The 27,662-nt window shown below is 37.6% G+C and overlaps 1 protein-coding gene across 6 annotated transcripts; it reads left to right on the top strand.

Annotated features, from left to right (window-relative positions):
* DYNC1I2 (dynein cytoplasmic 1 intermediate chain 2) lies at window positions 1-27,662 on the top strand. 6 transcript variants are annotated; one of them, XM_054636126.2, is made up of 17 exons: window positions 1-142; window positions 1,987-2,104; window positions 3,431-3,545; window positions 6,735-6,879; window positions 10,990-11,049; window positions 12,211-12,326; window positions 19,716-19,805; window positions 20,033-20,195; window positions 20,288-20,387; window positions 20,882-21,007; window positions 21,950-22,096; window positions 22,422-22,535; window positions 22,880-23,013; window positions 24,005-24,149; window positions 24,980-25,120; window positions 26,126-26,251; window positions 26,937-27,662. In XM_054636126.2, exons 2-17 carry the CDS (start codon window positions 1,997-1,999, stop codon window positions 27,048-27,050), a joined length of 1,944 nt encoding a protein of 647 aa, XP_054492101.1. In that variant the 5' UTR covers window positions 1-142; window positions 1,987-1,996; the 3' UTR covers window positions 27,051-27,662. The 6 variants fall into 6 exon arrangements, with proteins under 6 accessions (XP_054492101.1, XP_077037523.1, XP_077037524.1 ...); XM_077181408.1 differs by lacking the exon at window positions 1-142 and adding an exon at window positions 167-368; XM_077181409.1 differs by lacking the exon at window positions 1-142 and adding an exon at window positions 167-394.

The following is a 27,662-nucleotide window of genomic DNA, read 5'->3' as shown; positions in this document are numbered from 1 at the left end:
GGGTATCGTTGTTCTCTCAGCGGTTTCGCCAGCCAGCGCCCAGCGGGAGGGGTGTGGCGCCGGGCCTCGGGAACCGCCCTGTTCCTGCGTCGCTTCGCTCTCGTTCCCCGTGTTAATTCCTTTCCGATTGCCGGCCCTGACGGTGCGGACGAGTGGGGCATTGGGTGTTTTACTGCAGATCTCAGTGTCCTTCCGCAGTTTCCGTAGATTTCCGCGCATTCCGCAACGCCTTCGGAGCTGGTTTGACCCTCGGCGTCTGCCGTCGGCAGCCGCCTGCCAGCTGTCGGCGCCTTTGTGCGGCGGCGGAAGGGGCGCGGGGCCGAGGGCGGCGGGCTCAGGGCAGGAGCCGCGGGAGGAGTCGTGGGCAGGTGCGCGGGGACCGAACCGCGGGCAGGTGCGCGGGGGGCCGAGCTGCGCCTAGCGCTGCCGCCGCCCGGTGGGAACGCGTCTTCCTTCGGCCTCGCCCTGTGCAGCGAGGGCTGTGGCAGCCGGGTGGGGCCGGGGGCGGCCCGGCTCGCTGGGTGGGAGAGGCCGGGAGTGTCGCCTTCTCCCGGGTCGCGGGGCGACCCTGTCCGGGCTGCCGGGCGCTCGCCCCGGGACGGCCCCTGTGAGGGTTCGGGTGGGACTTTGGTTCTTGGCGGCACCAGGTGCGCACCGCGGTCATCTCCAGGCGGGATGGGCTGGGTTCCCCTCCCCTCGGGTCCGCTCGGTTTGTGCCGCCGGCGCTGGACGGGCGGCAATCCAGAGTGTGACAACGCGCTTTCCTAGGGCTGTTTTAAAGGGACACGGGAATGCCATTGGAAAATGCTGACTGTAGGTTATTTATTTATTAGCACCTTGGTGCTAACAGACGACACGAAGGAATACACACACTGACTCTGGTATACGTATTACTAGGATGTGGGGCTAGACGTATGAGGCTTGCAACATTTTGCATCCCTTTCTGTGCTTAGCTATGCAAACACTTGCAAGTATTCTTTATTTTGAACTAGCACACAGTCATATTACTAATGCTCAATCTTGTATCCTTATTGTCAATCTTACTGTAAAAGCATTTATAGTGTAAAAGCATTTATCGCCTCATTTGTTGTTGGACCACTTGTGCATTTTCTTTGCTGACTTGACTTTGCTTAAAAACAGTAAAATTAAGTTCTTCTTCACCTCACACAGTTTTTCTTACCTGTGTTCTAAGTCTTAGTGAAGTTCTAAACTTACAGGGTTTCCACCTTTTTTGTTGACCTTCTTGTTTGTATTTGAGTTAGTTACATAGAAAACTTTTTGTGGCATTTTTGTCTTTAAACAATCCACCAATTTATTAGCAGGATAACAGTTTTGAAAAAAAAGTTATAATGCACATGTTTTGCACTTTTCTTTGACCGCACATTTGTACTTACATTGCCTTATCATTTATAGTAATCCTACTGAATGTTTTAATAAATCTTTACTTTGAATCATAATGGTCTGTAGAAGGATATATAGCTTACATCCTGTTAAGTTATAGCATGCCAATATTTAGCTGTTGAAGTGAAAAATGACAGAAATATTGTCTTGCTGCTTTTCTTGCTGTTTTCAGTCTTGCAGGTGGTTTTGTAGCTGCAAAAATCTCATGGCAAGATCAAATACATCAGTGCCTAAGATTTCTTTCAAAGTAGTTCCTTCAAAGAGCATCAGACCTACCTTAGAAATGGATGCTGTCATCATATCATAGTTCTATCTGTTTTAAATCAATCAATTAAGTATTGAGAATGTGTTAAGTGAAAGAAAAATAGAAATAGGAATGTGGGTTTTTTCAATTATTGTTGAGTCTGGCTTCTGGTAAGCTGGTTTTGGTAAGTTAGGGTAATTTCTTTGAGGATAGCTTCTGGGAAGAAGAGCTGCTATCTTGAAAAAAAATGTAAACAAAACAAAAGAACCACCCCCCAAAAAACACCCCCAAAAAACCCACCCAAACAAAAGCCAAACAGTGACATGATTTCTGTTGCTCAGTGTTTCAGCCATGTCTGACAAAAGTGAGCTGAAGGCGGAGTTGGAGCGCAAGAAACAACGATTAGCTCAAATCAGAGAGGAGAAGAAGAGAAAGGAGGAAGAAAGAAAGAAGAAAGAAGTAAGAAATAATTTTCACTTTGACTTGCATATGCTACTTGCCCAAAATTTAAGAGTAGGTTCACATAATCTACCAGTCATTTTCTGTGTCCTGTTCAGGGAGTGTCTATTTAATGGTTGGTGCCAATATAAATGTAGTACTTTCATTTTATAATAATGTAAACACCTACTCTTTTCTTTTCAACTGTCTGTATGATAAACTGGATTAAAAAAAAATTAGTATCTTACACTAGCATAAAGTCCAGATTTCTAGAACTGTCTCTGTGCATGTGCCATCATTAAACAAATCACTCTGATCCATTGCATGAAAGCTCTGCTTAGTGAGTTGTGATAGGTGTAATCTTACAAACTCATTTCTGAAGTATGGTTCTGAGGATGTCTGTAGGAGTTATCTGAATGTCAGTACTGTCATTATACAAGCAATGTGCTATGCTCTTCCACTCTTTGGCCTATCTATAGGCTGAATTTTAAAATGAGCAACACTCAGGATGTATATGTGTGCTTGTGTGTTACATTTAGTTTGTTAACAGTCTTCTGGATTTCTCTCTGCTTGGTATGTGATAATCGGTGATAGATTACTGTTTCTCCTGAATGTAATTGTATCTCATAAAAGAAACTTCTACTGGTATGTTTTGGGTACTTTTTCATTACTTCTCTCTGTTTTGGTTATGATCTATTTGGTGTTCTAAATCAGCATATGACTGAAGACTGGGCAGCTGCCAACCACATGATTCAGACAAAAAGGAGAAAGAAATAGCTCAAATTATGTCCTAATGACCTTGTAGCAGTGTATTGCCAGAATTGCTGTTTTAAAAAACAGCTAACTAAGAGTAGAAAGATACAGAGTGTTCGGCATCTTTTGCAATAGAGCTTGCACTATTTCTAAATCAAAGAGGGTGGGGGTGTATTTTTTTTATATCTAGCAGATAACACAAAGAAAACTACTTTTCTTTGACACAGTTATTGTAATTTTAAAATAGGAACCACATGACTATCTCTAAAATACTTTTACACCCAGGTAGAGGATGGTTTTGTCATTATTTGCATTTTACAGTGCTTGGGTACTCTTAATCTTATGAAGTGTTAATCATTTTGGAATATACACAGACACTTTTTGCATGTTTATATATATCCTTTAAAGACAGTACCAAAACTTTGGAATGTTGTTATTCCTGTCTGTTTACTTTATCTGCAAAAAAGAACCATCAGAATTATTGACATTGAATATCTAATATACTTGATAGGTTTCAGTATTACAAAAACCCTGTGGGGTCTCAAAAAAAATGAAAGGTTGAAGGCTGTAACTTATTTATTAAATAATTTTTAGACTGACCAGAAGAAAGAAGTTCTTCCAGTACAAGAAGAATCTGATCTTGAAAAGAAGAGAAGAGAAGCAGAAGCATTGCTTCAGAGCATGGGGTTGACACCTGAGTCTCCTGTTGGTAGGAATGTTACTGTTTGTTTGAAATAAATGTTTGGGAGATTTTTATGTAGTCTTCTTTTTTTGGATGAAGTGTTTTTTGGGGCTTTGTGTTGGTTTTCTTTTTTTGTGGTAGTGGGGTTTTTTTGGGTTTGTTTTTTTTTTTTTTTTTAGGATTGAGGTATTTATATAACTAACATAATAATTCTCTGGCCACTTTTTCAGAGGTTATACATGTCTGGGTTTTATACTCTTTTGTCCTTCATAATCTGTTATAAATGTCAGATGATGTGCTTCAGTACACATTACATAACATTATTTTATAAAATAATACCATTTACTCTTAGTGGATTATTTGAAGTATATTAGTTAAAATATCATGTATGCATTTTCTTTTCCACTCCTATTTTTCATGCTCATTATTCTCCTGTATTTTTTTTCCTTACTCTTTTCCACAATGCCAAATTTTAATGCTGATATTTTTGTATGGAGTTGGCTTGTTTCTTTTCCACATCTTTTGCACCCTAGTTTTTCTTATCTCAAATACCTGACTGACTTTGATGGAGCAATAACAACACTAAGTATAAAAATTAGTTTCCAGGGGAGATGATTGGTATCTGTGCAGCTCTTGGATGTGGTAGCATATTGGCTCTTGCTTTTTGCCTTTACTTAGGGACATCCCTATAGAAGATGAAAGCAAGGAACATGATAATGCAACTCTGCTTTTTGTCTCCAGTTCTGAAATCAAAGCAGTTTAAAGCTTATCAGTTTGGCTTCTTGGGGCTCTATTCAACTGGGTTTGTAAATAAAATAGTAATAATTACTTACACATATATCTGCGATTATATTTTCATAATTGCTTTGTGTAATCCTCAAGTGTTCAGAAGTGAACAGCATTATAGCTGCTCAGATTCCAACAGCCCCAGCAGTCATTTTTGGTAATTCAAACTGTTTTAATAGTTGAGAGACTCCATTTGGCTGTGTTAGCACCAGTGTGCAGCTGTTTAAGAAATCAGTTCTGACCAGCTACAGATTTTCTTTGCTAGACTAAGAGTTGAACAGTTCCCTTGCATATAGTGTGCTAAGGCAGTTGATTGAGTTTTTGTAGGAATGTATGCGGTTGTTGATTTTTTTTCACATCTGGCAGAGAATCTGAAAGCCACAGAATAGCCAGTCCTCAAAGCAGGTTAATGTGTATGCTTAGAGTAGGTGTTCATGAAAAACTCAGAGGTGCTGACATGCAAGAGTGGGGCACACCCCTGCATGCTGTGTTTAATTCCACTGAGCTGCTACTTAATCACACCCTTCAGTGTACACAGGGAATTCAGTCTGTCTCCTTTTGAGATAACCAGGTCTGATATTGATCCTTAATCGAGTTAAAATGTCCTAGTTTCCTGCAGTTAGCATGCCAAAGGCTCAAGCTGCTTTTCTGCTGACTGGGTGCCAGCAAGTGCAGTGATTGTGTGCCTGAAGTGATGCTGACTCGTGGCTGGGCTGATTGGTGTGCAGTTGAGGTACCTTGTGCTCACACTGTCAGTGGAGGGGGGTTGCTTGACATTAGATTCTTTCCTAGAAAATTGTGTTCGTTCCTAAGGCAATTCCTGTGCTGTTAACTGCTAGAGAGAGAGAGCGCTCTGTTACCGTAGAAGGGACTGTATCAGTGTTAGTATGTTTTGCTATCTACCACACTTACTATATAAGAAGCCTTAAGTTAGTGAACCAGAATTATTTTCAAAAAGATTTTAGAGTTTAATCCTCTGGGGTAGGTGAAAATTCCATCAGGTCTTTTCGTCAGACTTGGTCCTTCAGTGGGATTCAGCTCAGTTTGGGCAGGGATTCCCGAGAATCGCTTTCCCCACAAGAGAGCGCTGCAGCACCAGCACTGGCCCTGCGAGTGGCGCTGGGGCCGCGACCTCACCACGTCCTGAAAATGCGCACAGATGGCAAAGCCAAGGCCTGCGGGCAGCTCCTTTGCTGGAGATTAACGTGGCGAGGATGAGTGAAGAATTTATATATTCTTACACGCCCCCAGTTTTATAAGTATAAAATCTAAATGTGTGTATGTATGAATTTATGAAAAACAACTCAAGACCTATAAAGAAGGCCTCTCCCCTAGGAGGAATGAAATTTTTAATAAATTGAAGAATTCACTGTTACTTTGGTAAAATTAAGGGAGAATTTTTGTCAATCAGAACCATGTCTCTGTTTTGAGATGGGGTAGAAAACTTCTTTAGAATTCACAATATACTTGTGATTTCTAAAAATTCTGTAGAAACCTTGCAGACGTGGATTCAGAATTTTCCCATGCTTAACCACTGACAGAGTAGGCAGCAGTTTAAATAATTTGTGTTCAGTTGATTAAAGGGTTTTTTAAGGGTTGCTAAGCAGTGAATGCTTTACATATTGCTGAAAAAGGAAGCATATAAATACCTTCAAAACACCTGTTGATTCTTGTGTTTAAACCCCAAGTTTCATTTAAAAATGACCATTTCTAAAAAGAAAAGTTGAAAGAAATGCCAAAGTAGCTTTGTATCAAATTGCATGATGTCATTCACTATATATCACTTCCAGAAAGAGTATTACTTTTCAAATGGTAAGTGCAGTCTTCATCTACTAGCAGGAAATGGACTGACACTTAAGAAGTTTAAATACAGTTGTATTAGACTGTTTACTGTCCAGCAAAAAAAAAGTCATTCTCAAGACCTAATACTAGAAACTTTGTAATACACAAGATTTATGTTGATTTGATTCAACCTAGAACAAAAATAACAGGAAGCTGTATGACACAGCCACTTTTTTGGTCCACAGTTTGGTGATTATATGTTTTGAAATAACATTGCCAGTTAAACATATTCATTGTCTAATCTTTAAGAAAAACTAATGTCAGAGCTGTATTAACAACTATTTTTTCTATATTTAAGTAACATGAAGCAGTGGAAATTACCCTTTGAAAATCAGTGTCATCATTTGTCAGAAGTTCAGTTGAAAAATATTTTTTTCAATTCATTTTCTCTTAAATGTCTTCCCCTCCATGTCTTTTTGTATGCTCCAGATGCATAAATACCAAACAATTGCATGAAAATCCAGCATGAATTGTTAACATTGTCTTTTCCCCTCTCTTTCTACTGTTCATTTTCATCCATGTTTTTTTTTGGTTTGCCATCACTTTTTTTAAATCTTTCATTTTTAATTAATTTGCAAACATCCTAAGCTGTGCATCCTCTGCGAGTAGTAACAGCGGATACCTGTCTGTTTCACTATTTAGTCCCTCCTCCTACCTCTCCGTCCTCCAAATCCGTGAGTACGCCCAGCGAGGCTGGCAGCCAGGACTCGGGGGATGGTGCTGTTGGATCCAGGTATGTCACATTCCTTGCCCTGTTCCTTTGCTCAGTACCTGGGTTCTGAGGAATTAAGCTTTAAAAGAAATCAAGGTTAATTATTTTATTATAATCTGTCAAAAGTGACTGTTTTGCAGAAATATTTTACTTTAAAATTTGAAATGCCACTGTACTTCCTGATTTGAAGTTGCCAGCATTAATGTGGAGTTGTTTAAACTTGCAAGTTTGAAGTAAAATGAGTGTCCTGGGACAACAACAAACTCAAAAACTCTTAACTGCTGCACTCTTTCCAGCTTTTTCTAAAGGAGGATGGCTATGGATGATTGGCTATTTGCTTTTTCCCATACCTAGTTGATCTGATAAAAGGTGCTGTCTACAAACTTTGTATTACTTCCGATTTTATTTTTCCCTTACTCAGAACCATATTTCTCATTATTTTACTTCATCTGTGTAGCACAATTACAGCACTTGCAATCTTTTAATTTTGTCAAAACATAACTCCGTATTTGTACAGCCACTGTTGTTTTCACCTTTTTTCAGTGCCAATACTTGTCACACTTTTTTGTCCAGTTCTTTGAGTGGTTTGAGACATGCTGCTCTAAAGAAGAATCAGATAAATATTTCTGTTAAATATTTCAAGTGGTGATATATGGATGATAAGGCAGGAGAACACCACTTCCAAAAGGTATTTCTACTGTTTCCCATGCACAGTCTGCAAATAAGAGCAGTAACTGCCTATTAATATTGGTAAGATATTCTCAGCAAGTGAAGTTTATGTACTTGAAATTTAGTAAGTATACACTGTGGATGAAGTTTAGTTAAAGCACAGTAACTGCAGCATTTATCAGTTACTGTTGTCATTTTGGAAAAGGAGTCAAAGAGACTGGAGTCAAAAGGAGTCAAAGTCAAAAGCAGTCAAGGAGACTGCTTTGAAACATCTTATAGAAAGACTGCAGTAACATCTGGTATGCATGTGGATTATGCATGAATAACTATATACATCTTAATCTGAAAATATTCAAGAGACTAATGACCTGAACAAAGGTTATGTGATGTCTGTTTCTAAGTAGAAATGGCTCAGTTAAAACAGAATATATCAGACTTTTTGTTTAGAGTGCTCAGGTATGATCTTGTTTGCCTGTCGTGTTAATTAACCAATATAATTGTTCCTTAATTGAGTGGCAAGCAAATTTTAATTATTTTAAATTGTTGCTTATTGCTTATTAAATTGTCTTTTAAAAATATATTTATATATGTGTTTATGTTCACTAGAAGAAAAAAACCAAGAAGTATTTGATGATGACTTTTTAAAAGAAAATACTTTCTTTCCATTCACATCTAATTTAAATTCAGTATGAAACCATAGGCATAGGCCACATATCTGGAATGGAATGCCACATTGTATACTGCATTCATTTCCACCTCATCCATGCACTGCACTCTGATTGTGTGTTCTCAAACATTGTAATGCAATGTTGTATGCTGGCATTTTCTTATGAAGCCTGGAGAAAACCCATATCCTGAGTCCCAAAAGCTTCATGCATTTTCAAACTTTAAATCTGTCCCAGGATTGTGATCTTTAAGGCATGGAGGTATGAATATACAGCTAAATTGAAGGCATTTTGGAGTCCCTGTTGGAGTCCCCTTGCTTTTCTCCCACCAGTGGGTTCTTCCCTTCCCCCAGTAAATGGGTGTCTACATCCTGGTTTATTAGTACAACTTCATACATTTTGAACATGAAAGTTGGACTCAGCGATATCCCTTGGTGTTACACGTGGCATTTCATAGGTGACTCCTACCAATATGAGATATATTATAAATATATGAGATGTATTATAAATATATCTTATCACCTCCTCAGTGATGCTGAATCTTGTCAGTAACTCTTTCAGTAAGTAGTAGAGCAGCGTTCAGACTGTGCTCCTGCTGTTACTTCCATCTGTCTTGCTTAATTTTCATTAGTAAAGAGTTTTGTTTCCTAGTTTGATTCTGGTTCTTTCTCTTTTTTTCCTCAGTCAAGAATGCAAGTCCAACATTCAAAAAGAATACGGCTGGTTTACTTTTAGGCTGGTGGATGCTTCATAGAATTAGTTTAAAAACAGAAAATATTTTTAGATATATAGGAATTGTTAGGAAAGTGCCTGAATACAGAGAAATCTGGACATATGTGGAAGAACGGGAAATTTGTTCACTGAAGTTTGTAGATAAATTCATTTGACTGAAGGCAAAACAAACTGGAAAACAAACAGTATTTTACATTATTTTGGTACATATATAATAAGTAAATTTTATCTTAGAATGTTACCTTTATTTTAAAAGAGTATTTCTGAGAAATATTTAACTGTATCTCCTGTACTATTTGTTAGCTTCAACTATTTTAAAGGACTGTCCCTTGTCCCACTGAAGCAGGAAAATGAAAATAATGCTTTGAAAGCAGGAAAACTACCTCATTAAGGGACTGTCCCTTGTCCCACTGAAGCAGGAAAATGAAAATAATGCTTTGAAAGCAGGAAAACTACCTCATTAAGGGCTAGATCTTAAAGAGGTGCAGAAGTTGGAGCATTTTATGTTTATAGCCTTTCCCCCAAGTTCCCCTCAAACACGATTGAAAAAGTTGAGAAAATATTGGACAGGTATTGTGGTGATGCAGCATCTGTATCTGAAGCTAAGGTATTCTTTGCAACAGAACATTGGGATGGTGGTTTGGTTTTGCTTATGGTTGTACAACATATAAGCAATACCCAGCTTCAAGTCTCAGGGACCAAATTAAACCCTTAAGCTTAAATCTCTTGGGTCAAGAAAGACAGCAGAGATCTAATGAATAAGTATGCTCAAAGTAATTAACTTTAGGCTAAAATGATGTGTTCTCTAATTCACAAAAGATATGAAAAGGTTTTGGAGATTTGGGTATTTAGCTGTTACTGTGGATGCAGTTGACTGGCTATATATGAAGATGGTGGATTTGTAATTCCTAATTAAGTTATGATTCATAGTCCTAAAGCAGTTTCCACTAGAACAAGGTAGTGCATGGCACACCCATATTTATGAGCTCTTATGGCATTGTTTGTGTATTTTTCAGATCAACTTTAACTTTAGAAATTCTGCACCTAGTTAATAGAAATTTACCATGTATGGGATGAAAATGTAAAATTGTCTTTTATTGACTTATCATAGTAAAATATTGCATATTCTTTATTTTTTTACTCAGAAACACTATTTTAAAAAATGCAGATAACATATGAGAGTGTCAGAAAAAGAACATGTAGGTTAATCTGCTAATCTCTTACAAGTGTGTTTCTAAAATTCTGCCTAAGCCTAATAGCCAGTAGACTAGTTGAAAATTTCTGAAGGGATGAAGGCTAGAAATGAAGGTAGAGGGAATATTGATTTCCCCCTTGCTATTTCTTCTAGTACAACTTGAAATAGATCCATTCTGTTTGTTATTCCACGTGACTTTGAAACATATTATTAATATAAAGCCCACAATTTATAAGAGATTTTAAGTGTCTTAGATGGAGTTGGCTCTAACTCAGATGACACTTACAAGCCCAAGGCAGTGCTTAACCCATAATTACTGCAATGTCACATCTTGGAAACTCTAGCACTTCTTTATCCCAGTGGAAATGCTTTTTTTGCCCCACTACCAAAAGGCTTATGTGTTGACTCATTTCCTTTACCAATATGACAGTTTCCTCTTTGACATATTTACTGCTCTGGGCAAGTTTACGTTATGTTAACAAAACTGTCTTCATATTACTTGAAAAATCTGAACATATTTTAAAAGGAATTTCAAGTTTTTAGTGGTTCTTATCAGTATTTTAAATACTTTTATTTGCCTTTCATTAAGGCAACATTTGTTTGCAGACCTTTAATTTTCAACCTTTAAAATAATTCTTTGCTAATAGCTCTGAATTCTGTTTGCTTCTTAACTTTTGTATTTACCGCATGTGTTATTGCACTGAATGTTTGCTGAATTTCCCTTAACTGATGTTGCATTGCCTTGTTTCTTGTGAACAATAAAATAACTATAAGCTTGCTGTAACTCTAGAATTTCATAGTGTATATTTGCTTCACTAATCTCTGGCCTTTTTTGCTAATGCTGCATGATTGTTCAACCTGGGGTACCAGGACGCTGCATTGGGATACTGATCCATCAGTTCTTCAGCTCCACTCTGATTCCGATCTGGGGTATTGCATAGATTTCTTCTATTCCCTCTTTCATGTGCTTATGGATAATAAGTATGAGCATTTTTTTCCTTTAAGACTCATAGTTGTTGTTAAGAAGCTGTTTTGTAAGTAATAGAAATTTGCTGTCCCTAGACTTAGCACGGTTTGCTTGCAATATAATTTAATATACATTAGATGCTTATTTCCAATAAACACAAGTTGTGATTTCTTTGAGAAAATATAAACTTTAAGAAGTCATTTATTTAAAATAAAACTGTTAGCATGACTGTATTTAAAAACAGAGCAACTCCCATCTTTTCTTACAAATATGTTTATAAAAGCTGTAGCTCATTATAAGCACTAACTAAAACCTGTATTGTGTGCTGAGAATTATAATTCTGCCCACCAAAACCTTTCAAAAGGAGTTACTCTTCTGCTTTTATCTTGGGAGAGGAGTGGATAATAAGAAACTAAATCTGATATAGGTAAATTGTTGGATCATTGCAGTATTATTACAGTACATACTGCAATTAGGTTTTACAGAAGGCTACAATGCCTGAATTAATGTTGTGCAGGTTTTGGAATATATTATGTGTTGTATGATGCTAGCTATATCTACCTTTATTAAAGTCAGAAAGCTCAGAGGTTTTTACTAATGTGCTCTGAAACGATGTGTTACGGTTAAATTATTTATCAGTGTGAGTTCTAGGTCAGCCTGGCAGTTGTGCATTCTAGATAGTATCTTAGAGGTGGACAAAAAAGGGCAGCAAAGTTAAAAGACTAGGAAATGCTTTTTCCTTCAGTATAACTAAGTTGGTTTTCAAGCTTTATAATCCTAGAACTGTTGCTGTACAAGCATGACTTGGGAGTAGATCTGTACCCCTGATAATAGAGATGTATCATGTATGTGGCAGTATTCTGGTCAAGAGCAAAGAGCAAAAATTTTAAATTATATCTTAATGTCCAGATAATTATATGTGCACATCTTCCTTTTTGTCACAGATGTATAAATAGTTGCTGATTTTAAATAATAATGATAAAATAGTAGTCATAATCATGTGACTTGGTCAAAGTTTCCACTGGATTTAAGTTTCATTAAGCAGTGCTGTGACATAATGATTTGGGTATTATTCTAAGCAAAATGTGAAATAATAAAATTAATTTTTTTTTTCTGATTTTTAGACGTGGACCTGTTAAACTTGGAATGGCCAAAATTACACAGGTTGACTTTCCTCCTCGAGAAATTGTTACCTACACAAAGGAGACACAAACACCTGTCATGACTCAGCCCAAGGAAGGTGAATGGTTAATTTATTACTATTAAGTTATTTTTGGTTTCTTTTAATATAATAATGATGACTGGCTGAATTAGAACTAGCACTTGTGATCTAGAAACTTAATAAGGTAAATGAAGGTTGATTTGTGAGATAATTTATATGAATTCTATTACTAAATTTTTGTAGGTTTTGCTCAACTGTTACTGTTGTTCTGCATCTCTTTTAACATCACTCTTGCTACTAATATGAGGTACTTTCACACTCCTAGTATATGTACAGATTAAACACCGAGTTGCTTAATTACCTGACATCAGATAAATAAATGGGATATATTTTGCATTTATGATGTTTAAGAATCCACATGTAACTTGGCACATGGAGGACAGGGAGATGATTTGAGGCAAATGCCATGGCTTTAACGTGGGCAACTCCTGCCTGACCAACCTAGTGGCCTTCTACCATGGAGTGACTCCATCAGTGGGCAAGGGAAGTGTACAGGGTCTGTTTGGATTTCTCTAAAGCCTTTGACATGATCCCCCCAACATCCTCCTCTCTAAACTGGTCAGAGATGGATTTGAGAATGGACTGTTAGGATAAGGAATTGGTTGAATGGTTGCATCCAGAGGTCAACAGCTCAGAGTCCTGGTGTACATCAGGGACAAGTGGTGTCCCTGAGGGTCCATGTTGGGACCAGTGCTATTTATAATCTTCATCACTGACATACAGAGGGATTGAGTGCACCCTCAGCACACCTGCAGGTGACACCAAGCTGAGTGGAGTGATTGACATGCCTGAAGGATGGGATGCCACCCAGAGGGACCTGGACAAGCTCAAGAAGTGGCCCCAAAGAAAGCCAAACATATCCTGGGCTGCATCCTCAGCAGCATGGCCAGCAGATCCTGCCCCTCTCCTCTGCTCCTGGAGAGCTGCATCCAGCTCTGGAGAGGGACCTTGCCCAAGGGCATGTGGTGACTGGACAAGGGGTCATGGCTTTCAACTGGAAGAGATTAGATGAGATATCAGGAGGAAATTCTTTGCTTCGTGGGTGGTGAGGCACTGGAACAGGTTGCCCACAAAAGCTGCGGTTGCCCCATCCCTGCCTGTGTTCAAGGCCAGGTTAGATGGGGCTTTGAGCAGTCTGATGTAGTGGAAGGTATCCCTGCCATGGGCTGGGGGTTGGAACTAGATCATCTTTAAAGATCATCTTCCAACCCCTAACATTCTATGAACTTATTGAAGGCTGTGTATCGTACAAGAAACTTAGGAATTAACCCCTCTGCTTCTTAACAATTTAAATTTTTATACCTGAAGCTTTGAGTTTTAAAAGAAGGAACTATTTTATTTATAACTTAGGCAGTGTCTGTTTTCAGCAGTTGAACACAGGCTTTCTTTCAGTCACAACTTGTTTGCTTTTCAAAAAATAAATTTTTCTGAAGAAAATATGGCTGGCTAGCAGATTTGCTTTTCAGTGCTGAAACAGTTGAATTTGTCTGCAAATGAAAGTATTAGTCTTGACCTAGTTTGTGTGTAGTTCTACAACAAAATCTCTTGGTTGTTTAATATGACTGATTTTGAGTATGTGTCTATATTAGCAATTTTAGGACCTACTTCTACATTCATAATTTTGCATTTTCCTGCTCTTTGGTATGTGAACTTTTGGGTGTTTATACAAGGATATATCTTTCAAACTTCATTATTCAGTGAGCCAGAGGATATGCTTTTTCTCTTAACTGTGTTTCTTTTCTGTTCTTCATTTTATCTGTATCCCTGCACAGGTAGGTGTTTGGGGGTTTCCTGCTTTCATTTCTCCCATGCCCTCAGTGTTTCCTTTCTCTAATCCCTCGGGTCTTTTTTCCTCCCCTCTGTCAGGTTCATGGAATCTGAAGACTTAGGTCACAGTTTAGGTACCTGAAGAGTTCTACTTCTGCTGCCTGCTGACAGTAGAAATTGCTTGGGATTGTATGATCTGAGTTTCACAGTAGATCGTCTGTAGTTGAGGTTTGCCGTAGTGGAGTGGAACAATGGTCATGTCTATTTCTGCATTTATCAGGAAGTGGTCTCAATGCATGCATTGTCTCCTGATCCATTCCACCTTACAAATACTGATTTCTTGAGGGCCATCAAAATTTTTTAAAATATATTTACTTCAAATGCTTCACAAAATTCACAGGTGTCTTTTCATCATTTCAGTGTCGAAGATCTTTTTAAGGTTTATCTTAGGACCACCTGAATACATTAATAACAAAGCTCTATGTTCCCATTTTACAATGATATCTGAAATAGGACATAAGTTTAAAAACAAAGAATAAATCATGCTACATACGAAAAAGGAATCACTAGGTAGGGTATTTTTCTTGGTAAAAGAAAATTTTAATTAATTAAAATTTAATTAAATTAAAACAATTGACAAAAGCAATATGCTGAATTTACAGGGTGCAATTAGATAAATTTAAATTCCGTAAAATATATCTTATTCATTCTTATTTCTTCTCACAGTCTGAGTGAGAAGAACTTATCTGGGTGCATATACTGTGAACAAAAATAACTTTGTGAAGTACCCTTGAAAGTGGAGCTTGCAACTGAACTTACACCTGCAGTAGCTCCCTTATCCAGCAGCAATTTCCATTTGAGCTGGGTTAGCCCAGTGTTCACAGCTTCTTATAAAGTGAAGTGAACTGGATCCTTCATAATGTATTTTGAGATTTTAAAGTGCTGCTGGAGCCATGCTTTTGAAAAAGGAAAACTGAAGCAGTTTATTATTGGATATGCTCTGCTGTCATTCTGCTTGTTTAGATCCACTTGTGCAAAGACCTGATTTGGTGGGGGAGGACAGCGCATAAAACCAACATACCCACAACAAAACACCAAACTAAATAGTTCTCTTTGTTCCAGTTCTGTGTGCTGCAGTGGTTATGTAGTTACATTGTAAGCTAAATTAAGAAACATTCCAACTACCATTCCAAGCCAGTCTGCTTAGTGGGACAGATAGGAAATAGAAATAAACTAGTTTTAGATTAAAACCATTCCTAGTTGTTCTGGAAATATTTGGGGCAACACATACCAGGTGAGTTAAATAGGAGAAACTTCATGCCCTCAAATAAAACTAGGCATTTGGAAATGCCTGGTTTGGATTCACATAACAGTTAAATTAATTTTGACATGTGGCAGCTTCCTTAGGAGATGAAGGCCTTTAGTGTTCTAACAGTTCTCACAACTTCCATTATTTTATTGCAGTACTAAGATGTTGATTTATTATGTCCTCAAAGTATTTGAGAAACTGCCTTAGGAAAATGAATTCTTATACATTAGAAAACAATAAAATTGGGATCTCTCCTAGAAATCCAAAGAAAGATGGGTGTATGGGGAATATGATTTTGTTCAGCTGTCACAATTAAGGCTTTCCAGGATTAATTGGGTACTTGCTGCTTAGTGCTGCTGTACAATACTGTGCATGTGCAATCACAGCTGGCTGCAGACAGTATTAGTGCATTAACTCCACTCTTTAAGGAATAATTGTCTGCTAACATCTCCAGGACACAGAATTAAAATATATAGCAGAGTAATAAAAATGTGATGTATAGGATTTGCTTCTTGGATGCTAGAACAATATTTTAATTTTAACATTTTTCAAAGAAATAATGGACCATTGTATATTCATGTATGATCCTTGTGGGTCCCTTCCAACTCAGAATATTCTGTGGTTCTGTATTATCTAGTACATGTCTTAAATGTACAGAAATACAGATAGGAAAACTTGATGTGAAGACCTTCAGCTTAACAAAAGCCACCCATTTCACAGGTGATTTAACTTTGATTAACCTACTCTGCAGCAACAGATTACTCAGACAACTGCAACTACACTCTACAGTGTCATGCTAGCAAAGTGCTGCTTTTCTTTCTGTCTTGCCAAAATACATCACAATTTTGATGTTAACTCAAAGTAAAAATTCAGTGGTTCATTAAATCTGTTTTTATTCATTGGCAAGACATTTGTTTCTATTAAAGATTGCATAAAAATAGCAGCTACTTTACTGCTCAGTTTGTAACCTTAGATCCCCTGATTGCCTGTCAGAAACAACATGGAGTTAATCCCTTAGCATATTACAATGAATATTCATTGATATGTTGATGTGGCATAGAGTCCCATTTCCTGTCTTCGAGGCCCTGTGAGTTTTCCAAGTCTTTGCAGCCTTTTTTTAACCTGAAATCATATTTGGTGCACTGACAATTGAAGTGGCTTAAAATGCCAGTAGATACAGTCAGTAATGAATAAGGTGCATGCAGTTATGGAGTGCCCTTGAGGTTTCAAATTTAGGTAGCTGACTTGAGATAAATGCAGTGCATGACAGTTTCGTGGGTTCTTGACTTAGTATACTGGAACTTTTTCAGAAATAGTATGCCCAATGTTTCAGTGTTTTCTGGGGTAGTGTATTATTGTTATGCTAATTCCTTGCAAATTCTGTTATCTGGCCTGCTATTAAATAAATTCAAGATGAAGGAGAGACAGGAGAAGTAATTAAAACAAACATTTCTTATCTCATTTTTTTAGTCCATAACCTTAATGGTGCCTTTTTTTGTGAACTGTGAGAAAGCTTCCTGGGTTTGGAATAGAAAGCATTCTAGTTTTGGATAATGAGGTCAAGAACTTGTATATGTGGGAAAATTTTTTTTCATTTTGGGGTTTTTTTCCTCCAGATCCCTTAATAAGAAAGTTTGCGTGTGATTCATCTTTAGAGAGAAGGTTTTAGATTTATGCAGTTACAGATAAATCAGTGAGATGACATGTTCAGTTTCAAGACTGGTACTTTGAGAATATTAAAATAAATGCTGTATCCTGCATTTAAATGCAGAAGTATCAGCTGGCTGTATGCAGTGAAAGTACTATGAAGGAATTTAGAGCTCTGTATAATATATGCCATTTATGTTTCAAACATTAAAAGGCAGGAGCAATCAACTATATGATTTTTTGAATAAAATATGTAGATTAGAAGGTCATATAGCACTAAGGGGTTGACCATCTACATTTGACAAGAATTTGACTCCTGTCACTGAAAATGGTACTTAGAATCAGTGTAGTATGATTAATGGGGGGTTGGGCTGATATTTCTAATTTGGGACTTTCAAAGCTAGAATAATGTATACAGGGTGACCCAAAACCAAATTTCTAAATTTGAAGGCATCATTTAATTCTGCAAGATTGATTGGCAGGGCAAAAAAGAGAGGGATTTTTATCCAAGTGACCATAATTTGAATCCATGTTCCTGTATGTGTTGTTCTCAAAGTCACGTGTGTTATATCATACTGCATTTTTTAATTAATCATTGTTCACACCTGTAGTTATTTGACATGAAGAGTTCCCTTGTTTAAAATGGCCACAAGTTATACAGTTTTCAGGTTCCGAGTGCACTGTGCATGCGAATCCATTGAAAAAGGAGCAGTGTCTTTCTGTTTCTTTGCGTGATTATTTTGCCCAAAAAAGCTTTCATTTTTTTTAAGTAGCACAAAAGCTGTAATTGGCATGCTTTGTAAGGAAGTGTCAATGTGCAAGAGAGTGGAGATCACTAAGAATTCTTTTACGGGTTCTTTCCCCTTTGCACCACCGCCTCCTCAGCAGGGTCACTGAGATCACTAGCTTTTCTTGAAATGGCCATTTTCACTGGCAGGTGCATTATACCCTGTATTTTCAGATTGTTTTTCCATTCTGAATGTTTGGCAGGTTGATTGCACTGGCTGCATTGACGGAGAAAGGGCTGACAAATGCGGTTGGGCTGGCTGAAAAGACAGTGATTACTGTTTTCCTTTGTGGCTGATTGAGGCCCTTGAAAGGAAAGATTTTAACCTTCACCATTTGGTTCAAAAGTATGAGCATATATTGAAATCATTCATGCCATTTATCCTAGTTCTGTAAACTTGTCAGAACATAAAAATCGCTCAATTTCAAGTAATGTAGGATTGGCATACGTCATTATCATTTTGATTAAGTTGGAGTTTGTATTATTGTGTGCATTATACAGTGTCATTTAAAGCTTTCTTTCCTGCAGGTACAGTTATATTTTTATTGCCTATACTATGGAGTTAGAAAGATTTTCAGCCCTCTTTAAACCTATCACTATGTGTGTGGTTTGGCAGCTGGTATGGCCTACAAGCTGTATTTTGTTTGCAGGGTAAAGGCTTGTCTGTAGACCTCCTGGAGTGCTGGTAATTGCACAGGCTTGCCATTGGGGAAAGACATGATTGGAAGCAGTCAGGCAGAAAAATGTTGTGCCATCCCATTGCCACCTCATAGCAGAGAGACAATCCTTGCAGTACCATCTGGTTGTTGCTATCTAGTCAGCTGGCCTGGCTGCTGGGACCGTGGCTTGGCAGCTGGTTCCCATCCCTTGACCACCCCTTTTTTTTTTTATTCTTTTTGTGTGCATGCATGTGGATTTTGGTTTGGTTTTTTTTTTACTTTTTGTGTTAGATAACTTTAAACATGGGTCAGGAAGATGGCTGCAACAAACAAGCCTAGTCCCTGTTGAATACTGTCTCATTACTTGTGATGAGGCATGCAGCAGTTTCCTGCTGCCATTCCCTTATAAGCAGATGACGTAGCTGTTTAACCAATAAAAACAAGTCTTTTCAGAGGCTTATTCTAGAAAGTGGATGAAGAAAAGCCAGCATATCAGCATATCCAACAGTTCTAAGTAATTTAAAGGAATTTTCTGGCTTACAGTATTCAAAGAATAAAATGTAGACATGCAGAAAGTGATGTAAGCCTTGTCAGTATTCCTGAACATTAACATTTTATGTTATTCATTGCAATTAGGGAAAACACATTTTCCTGTAAAGTTTTCATTGCCAAACATGATACAGATAATGAGACTTGCATCTAGAATGACAGAAAAAATGCAATCTCTCTGCTATTATCTTTAGCAAAATTTGCCTCTCAGAATAGCAACCTGAAAGCTAATGTAAGCCATCTTCATGCCATGTGCAGACCCATTAGACTGATGCTTTCAGATCATAAGTAAGCAGCTGCTCTGTAGACTATTTTAGACATTTGATTTTTCTTTAATCCGCAGCATTAATGTGTCAGTGTGTTACACAGAACACACATCCACTGCATGCTTCTGTGTGGAATCATAACTGCCTGTAAGACAGATTGCCACTTTGGATTCTTCACAATTTCCTGCGTTTCTTATTTCAGTTTATGCAACTACATAACTCGGTGCAACTGATACCCAGGTGGAGACAGTGTTCCAATGATATTTTGGTTTGTGATAATGTTATCCTTGGCATTACATTTTAGAAATGCAACCATTTTAAGCTACATGATACCATTTTACATCAGCTTATTTGAGATTCATATAGAATGTAACTGTCCCCCTTTAGAAACACTGATGGTCTTACCATAATGTTTCTCCTTAGATGAGGAGGAGGAAGATGATGTGGTTGCACCAAAACCATTAGTTGAACCTGAAGAAGAAAAAACATTAAAAAAAGAGGAGGAGGAAGAAGGTACAGTTCATCTCAAGACATTCTAAGTGCTGTAAAGAAAGTAATCAGTACATTTTTTAACTTTTTGTTCTATTAATTTAAAACTAATTTTGTTGCTAAATACTAATTAGCCAGCAAAACATTCAATACAAAAATTATTTAAAATAATGATAAATACTGTTTTTCTTTCTTGAAAATAATTGGTGAAAGCAGGCAGTCCAGAAAATGTCTGTATAAATTTTTTTCAGCTGCCCCTCATGAACTCACAGAGGAGGAAAAGCAACAAATTTTGCATTCTGAAGAATTTTTAAGTTTTTTTGACCACTCCACAAGGATTGTTGAAAGAGCCCTTTCTGAGCAAATCAACATTTTCTTTGACTACAGTGGAAGAGACTTAGAGGACAAAGAAGGGTAACGTGAATGTTAAATACTTTTCTGTGAATTTTCAATACTTTTAATTAAAAAAGTGATCTAAGATTAATATCTCCAAATTGTCTTTATAGAGAGATTCAAGCAGGAGCAAAACTGTCCTTAAACAGGCAGTTTTTTGATGAACGTTGGTCAAAGCATCGTGTTGTCAGTTGTCTGGATTGGTCATCTCAGGTAAAAAACAATGCTTCAAGTAAACAGTTGACTTTGTAAATTGTTGTAGTTCTGTGCATTTGATTCCCATAAAAACACAGTTGATACAGGCTGTATTTCTAAAGGTGTTCCTGATGTGCTCCGTGGTTTGCAAAAAGTAGACAGAGCTGTTAATCTTTAGTGAGAGGTAGCAAAAGGTTTGGATTGTGAAGAAAGTTGGTTTTGGTTTATGGACTGCTTGGTAGAGCTTTGCTAAAAAGAAAGCTCACTTAAAAGTAATGAGTTTTAGAGTTAAAAGAAAGTTATGATGAGAGAACAAGACTAATGTGTATGTTAATGCTGATGTCGGAGCTAAATTAGCAACAATTGCAGTTTTCACTGACAATTTTTCACGCCTTTATAATGCCAAATGGTTTTAAACCGTATTTTGGCAAAAGGAAACAAAGATTCTAGGATTACCTGGACCATCAGCCAGTCATCTTGCTTACTTTGAGTCTTTTTCACTTACCATGCAGTATCCAGAATTACTTGTAGCCTCTTACAACAACAATGAGGATGCGCCTCACGAGCCTGATGGCGTGGCCCTTGTATGGAATATGAAGTACAAGAAAACTACCCCAGAGTATGTCTTTCACTGCCAGGTATGATTCTGTCTTGGGAGGGATTTTATGTTGATGAATTTGGACAAGTACTTTCCTTATGTTTGTCAATATAATAATTTCATTGGGCTGGCAGTCATTTTAACCACATTTATTTGCCAATAGATGTTAATAGCTAGCCACTTCAGCTGAGAAATATTATTCTGTTCTAGAATTTCTGACATCATTCAGAATTCAGTCTTGTTTGAGAACTCCTTTTCTTTTTTTGTTTAAAAAAAACAGGAAAACTTTCTTGTTTAATGGTTGAACTACAAAGGTTTGCATGTAAGGGGCTTGAGTGGGATTTGTATACTACAGCTTAGTTTACAGAATAAAATGAAGACAGCCTGAGGAAATGGAACAAGGATGAAAACTAGAAACATATACATCAAGAAAAAGGCAGATGGAGGTTTTCTAGTGGTTTTCTGAAAGGTAAAAACATGCAAATCTCTTCCATTATGCCAAGTCCAGGATATCCACATTTTTCCTATCATTTTGGAAAATTACACAGTTGAATCAAAATTTAACCTCATTGTCACATTACTGTTGAAGCCCGGATTGCAAAAGTAACTCTGTTATATCAAAATGTATTTCTACATTCTCTAAGAAGTAATGACTACAGAATGTGGCAAAACATTATTAAAATCTTGTGTGTTACCAGGCATTCCTTTGCTAATAAACTGTGCTAGGAGGAATACAGATGTATGCATGTGAAAGAAAAGAGGAGGAAAACTTCATTTTATAATTATAAATTGAAACAAAAAGACTGTTGAGGGGTTACAAAGGGTGGGTGAATCCTTAAGTAATTGGGCAATGAAATAATGTACTGAATAAATTTAGGCAAAGAAGTTGTTCTGATATTTGGCCTCATTTCCTTTAGTTTTAGACAGAAGTGTCACTGAATGATCATTCATGCATTTTGTTGTTTGTTTTTCTTCCTTTCAGTCTGCAGTGATGTCAGCTACATTTGCAAAATTTCATCCCAATCTGGTGGTTGGTGGCACATACTCGGGCCAGATAGTGCTGTGGGATAATCGCAGCAATAAGAGAACCCCAGTGCAGAGAACGCCACTGTCAGCTGCTGCTCACACGGTAGGAGGTGGAATGTCTTCCAGGACACGTGCTTAATGTCTAGGAAATTCTGTCCAGAGCACTTGATTGGCAATGCCTAAATGTTTGTGTCCATATTTTGACACTTAGGAACCAGGCTATTCATAAAAATCAGAGTGTCAGAAAAAACAAGTATCAGTTTTATAGGGGCCTGTCATTTGTACTTTTGATTAGGATCAATCTTTTGTGCTTTGTTAAATGGTGAAGATTAATTATACTGTACAATAATTATACCAGAACTGGGTATTTCTTCTAAATTCTTTTCTGATACTAATAATAATAATAATTCTTTTCTTTTGTTTCTTAGCACCCAGTGTACTGTGTAAATGTTGTTGGGACCCAGAATGCTCATAATTTGATTAGTATCTCAACTGATGGGAAAATATGCTCTTGGAGCTTGGATATGCTTTCCCAACCACAGGTAAGATAATTTTTGATATATATAGTGTCTATTCTAGATTAATATTTTATTAAAAAGTCAGTTGATCTAATAAACATTAATCAACACTTTGCCAACACAGGTAGCTTGATATTTGATAAAATATTTCTCCACCTGTGGAATCAAATATTTTCTGTTGTTTCCTTTGTGTAATTTTGGTGTACTTGTGTTAGTTGTGAACACAAATGTATTAAGCAAACTTCCTTATTCCTGCCCAATCTATCTGAGTAAAATAAAAGGAAAAGCTTTCTACTGTGAAATCTAAAAGATTTTGTAGGTGTTAATATTTCTTTTTATGAAGTAAGTTGCTGATATTTTCACTACAGGATAGCATGGAGCTGGTTCACAAACAGTCCAAGGCTGTGGCTGTTACCTGCATGTCTTTCCCTGTTGGAGATGTCAACAACTTTGTTGTTGGCAGTGAAGAAGGCTCAGTGTACACTGCATGCCGTCATGGCAGGTGAATACAAACTTTAATTCTTCAAAGGAAGTAAAAATAGTGAAAGGATGAATTCCTGCATGCTTTACAGTCAACTTTTTTTTTTTAAGTTCATACTTTCTCCTTTGCACTGAAGGAGTTCACAGTGTCTCTGTCTGAATTCCAATGCACTTTTTCCTGAGTAAGAGCTTCATTAAAAAAAGAAATGGTTGGAATATTGAATTGGTGTTATGAGTTGTTTATGTTGATGAGGACAGCCTAGGTCACTGTGGTTTTATTCATTTGAATTGTAGCAGAACATTCCAAACTTCCTATCAGTTTTGTAGATAATTGTACAGTAACATCACGCACAGAGCTTAAATTGGCTGGCTGTTCTCCTGCTGTTCAATCTATTTTGAAATTGTCTGACTGTATCTTATCAATTGCTTTCTTAAATACAATTGAGTGTCCAGGTTTCATCTCAAATACACATCACCTTGCTGCACAGCTTTTTTGGTTCCAAAATACCCTAAATTGTGTCACTTTTGTGTAACATCCTTCCCATCTGTTTCCCTCCTTTTTCATCACCCCTGATAGGAGGCTATTAGGGATATATTGTTACTGGTTTGTGTCTGAAGCTCGAGCCCTTAAAGTGTATGCAACTTCTCTTAATTTAATGGGCATTTCATGCTTGTTCCTGAGTCTGGATTTTATTCTTTGTATGAATTGAAGTTGTAGCTACTGCTTGGAGGACAACATAGTTAAATGTGTGGACTGGTACCTTAATGAGTCTCCTGTCCCTAGGATACATTTTGGCACTTACAGTTAGTAGAAAATACATGTTGAACTTAAGGTCTCTTTCAAGCCTGGTCTTCTGTGATCCTGTTGTAGTGAAGGCTTTTGCAGTGAGGTAACATCCGTGTAAGGCAGCAAATCTTCTTGTGGCTGTATTTAAATTGCATTTCAGTGCTATCTCTGTCTGCAGGTGTTTGGTTTCCAAATCAATTAACCTTGGTTGTATATTCTGAAACAGCAAAGCTGGAATCAGTGAGATGTTTGAAGGACACCAGGGACCAATCACAGGTATCAACTGCCATGCAGCAGTTGGACCTGTAGACTTCTCACATCTTTTTGTCACCTCTTCTTTTGACTGGACAGTAAAGCTTTGGACAACGAAGGTAACTTAGATAGTTCAGTGGTTTTCTTCATAGCCCTTGACACAAGGTGGTGCTATAATGTAAGCTACTTAAGGAAGTTCACAAACCTGAAGTCAAATTGTGTGAAGTTCTGAGGTTCTTAGCTGCAGTCCTGCAAAGAGGAGACAGCTGATGAGCAGAACTAAGATTAACAGCATAAAACTTCGCTTTCAGCTTGAACATCATTTGTGTATTTCTGATCCATTCTTTTCAACGTTTGCCCTTTGTTATCAACAATGATTACAATGTAATCAAATGTAAATCATGTTATAAAGTCAATTATCTCATGTATTTATAAGGCAAATGTTTTGCTACAATTTTGTGGAGGAATAAGGGACAGCACCAAAACTAATGTCAGTTAAACTTGATGAGGTCACAAATGAAATATCTGTCATTTCCATTGCCAGAATTACTTCTTTCACTGTTAGTCTGATGCCCTGAGGAATGCAAAGCAGAGGAAGCAGAGTTAAAATCTCTATGTAATAGTCACTGAATTATCATTGGCTTGATTTACAAGAGTCTTAAAGCATTAAACTTACAATTTATAATTGGCTTGCTATTGATTGTTTTATAGTAGCAGCCAGAAAAATGGCTGCATGCTTTGGAAAAAAAAGCATACCTTTAATAATAAAAAGCTTTAGGTTTTGGCTGATTTTTGCAGTGGCATTTTTTTAAAGCAAGTTAAAATCCAAATCACTTTTTACTTCTTACTGGTAATAGTGTTGAAGTTCTGTATTTTGCCTTACCTGTTAGTTTTATAATTTTGAAATGTAGGGCTTGGGTATCACATTGTTATCTTTGCTTCTTTTCAGAACAACAAACCTCTCTACTCCTTTGAAGACAATTCTGATTATGTTTATGATGTGATGTGGTCTCCAACTCACCCTGCCTTGTTTGCCTGTGTGGATGGGATGGGCAGGCTTGACCTGTGGAATCTCAATAATGATACTGAGGTGAGAAGTCAGGTTAACTGTCAAATGCAGCTGGAAAATTGTTTGTACTCTTAAGAAGTTGGGTGTTTACCATAGTTTGTGGGGTTTTTTTACCACAGCTTGTTTTTTTGTTATTTTTAAATATTCTGTAGTTCCAGTAGTTTCTGTATAGTAGATAGCATTCTTTGATTACAGGATTACAAATTACTCCTCTTAATGAATAACAGCAGTAATTAAATTGTTTTACCTATAACAAGAGAGCAAAGCATCTGTCGGTGTAACGCTGATCCATGTTGTGAAAGTGATTATAGACCTCCCACCCTGAGGCCTTGTCAGCCTACAGCTTAACAGTGTGAACAAACCTGTTACCACACGCCACTGCTGTTCCTATTGCCACAGTAATACTGCAGTGGAAGTGCCATTTGTTCCTAACTTAGTGAATTGAATGTTTGCTTTTCTAGTGTGGGTTATAAACTTCATTATAGTAGAAACCTTTTCCAAGATTTGCTGGAGGAAGATCAGAGGAGAAACCTGACAGATGCTTAGTATTTAAATTTCACTATCTGAAAGCTACATATAGAAGACAGTTGTAGGACTATATGCCAGCCTGTGGCTTTAAATTGGAATTACCTGTTCTAGCCTTTGGACAGGGCTTGACCTGTCAAAATAGCTGCTTTCATCCCTGTCCTGTGTCATCATCTTCCTGAGATCCCAGGGTGCCTCATCACTGCCTAAAAGCGTGTCTGGGCCTCCTGTCCCACAAGAAGAGTGCAGATGAGCCTTTTGATAGCAGATGTCTGTACATTGGCCAAGGGACAGATGTGCTGTTTTGGTCATGGCACTGGTGATAGCTTAAGGCCACCGAGGTGTTTGTACTGTGAACAGTGTCTTTGATCTGCGTTCCATGCACCAGTTGAAGTGTTGGGCACTTCTTTTGCTGCAGCACAGACGCCCCAGGTGTGTTCTGTTATCTTTAGCTTATGGATACCTGATGGATTTTTAGCAATGTGTTTTAAATTGGTGCAGGTGCCCACTGCAAGCATCACCGTGGAGGGCAATCCTGCTCTGAACCGTGTGAGATGGACACATTCTGGGAGAGAGATTGCTGTAGGAGATTCAGAGGGACAAATAGTTATATATGATGTGGGAGAGGTATGTATGTCATGCATTGTGCAAAGTATATTGCAAACACTTGGGTTTCTTTATTTAGCAGCTTGCCTTTCATTTTTTTCTCCTGTCATTAGAGGAAGAATAATTAAGTTTAATTTGTATTTTTGAATTAATATTTCCTAGTAGTGTTTTATTTAAGGTGTTCTAGCGTAACTTTTTAGCATGCTGTCATCCAGTCAAAAAGAAAAAGCTTTACTGTAAGGCTGGTGAAATAAAAATCAGTGTTTTTTTTAATAGAAATTTTATATTCTATGTAACTGTGGCATATGTGAATCCTGATCCTAGCTTGAGAAGTAACAAACAAAAAATTTTGCAGTGGAGCAGCCTTGATTTTGTTCTTACAGGGAAGGGGTTGCTCTTGCAAGTATGTGTACTGCAGTAGTACATGGCTAATGGATGGGATGAGGATATAGCATTAGCATTCCCTTTGAAGGCAGTCTCTCAGGTGGAGACACACAGCACAAGCTTCTAACATGATTTTATACTTCAGTGCAAGAGTCTCAAATTCTGTTTCTTCATTAGTTAGAGCTTTTGAAGCTTAGACTAAAATAAAGGTAAGCTTCTCTGGAATGGGAACCTCTTGTGAACAGGATGGAAGTGCTGTGCCATTGAGCAGGAGCTGAGCTTTGTTTCTCAGGAGGTTTCAGTAACACTGTCTGTGTCACAGCAAATCGCCGTTCCCCGCGGGGACGAGTGGACGCGCTTTGGGCGGACGCTGGCAGAGATCAACGCCAACAGGGCCGACGCCGAGGAGGAGGCTGCGACCCGCATCCCGGCCTAGAGCTGCCTGCCTGCCTGCCTGCAGGGGAGGCAAACCCCAGTGTCAGCTCTAACCACAGCACAGGGAGGAATAGATGGATTCAACAATGGACTTTGAAATATCACTCAAAATCAGATCTTGCATTGTTTTGTTTTATATATGAATTACAAGCACATTCTTGGATTTGTGTAACTTTTAATACAGTTAACTTTGACTTTGCAGGGATCTTCTTTTGCTGAAACACTAACCTGATATAAATTTGCTACTTGGCTCCTGTAAAGTCCAATCTGAAACGGTATCTTTCTGAAAAGTAAAAGTTTTGCTCCTAAAACTTTCTGTATTACAGACTAACCTTCATTAGGTAGTAAATCTCTGAAGCATTCTTTACTTTGAACTCTTCAAATTACCCATGATATGCATGCATATGTTCCAAGTTTCATTGTTTATATATAGATAAGCCTCAGACTCTGGTAGCGGGTAATATATGTGAATAAAAATCTGTCTGTAGTTAAAAACTTATGCGATAATCAGACCTGAATTAATGAAATACATATTTAATACCAATTTCCTTTTGTTTGAATTGGTGCATTAAAAGGTGAGACTGATTCATAAATAAATACTATATGAGCACTT

This window comes from Agelaius phoeniceus, chromosome 7, assembly GCF_051311805.1.
Source record: "Agelaius phoeniceus isolate bAgePho1 chromosome 7, bAgePho1.hap1, whole genome shotgun sequence".
In the NCBI taxonomy this organism is placed as follows: Eukaryota; Metazoa; Chordata; class Aves; order Passeriformes; family Icteridae; genus Agelaius; species Agelaius phoeniceus.
This window is presented reverse-complemented; position numbering and strand designations above follow the sequence as displayed.

Coding starts and splice junctions, on each gene's coding strand:
- DYNC1I2 (XM_054636126.2), top strand. CDS start 1,997: ATGTCTGACAAAAGTGAGCTGAAGGCGGAGTTGGAGCGCAAGAAACAA. Junction 11,050..12,210: donor CACTCTGATTCCGATCTGGG/GTATTGCATAGA, acceptor TCTGATTTTTAG/ACGTGGACCTGTTAAACTTG. Junction 20,388..20,881: donor GTCTGGATTGGTCATCTCAG/GTAAAAAACAAT, acceptor CTTACCATGCAG/TATCCAGAATTACTTGTAGC.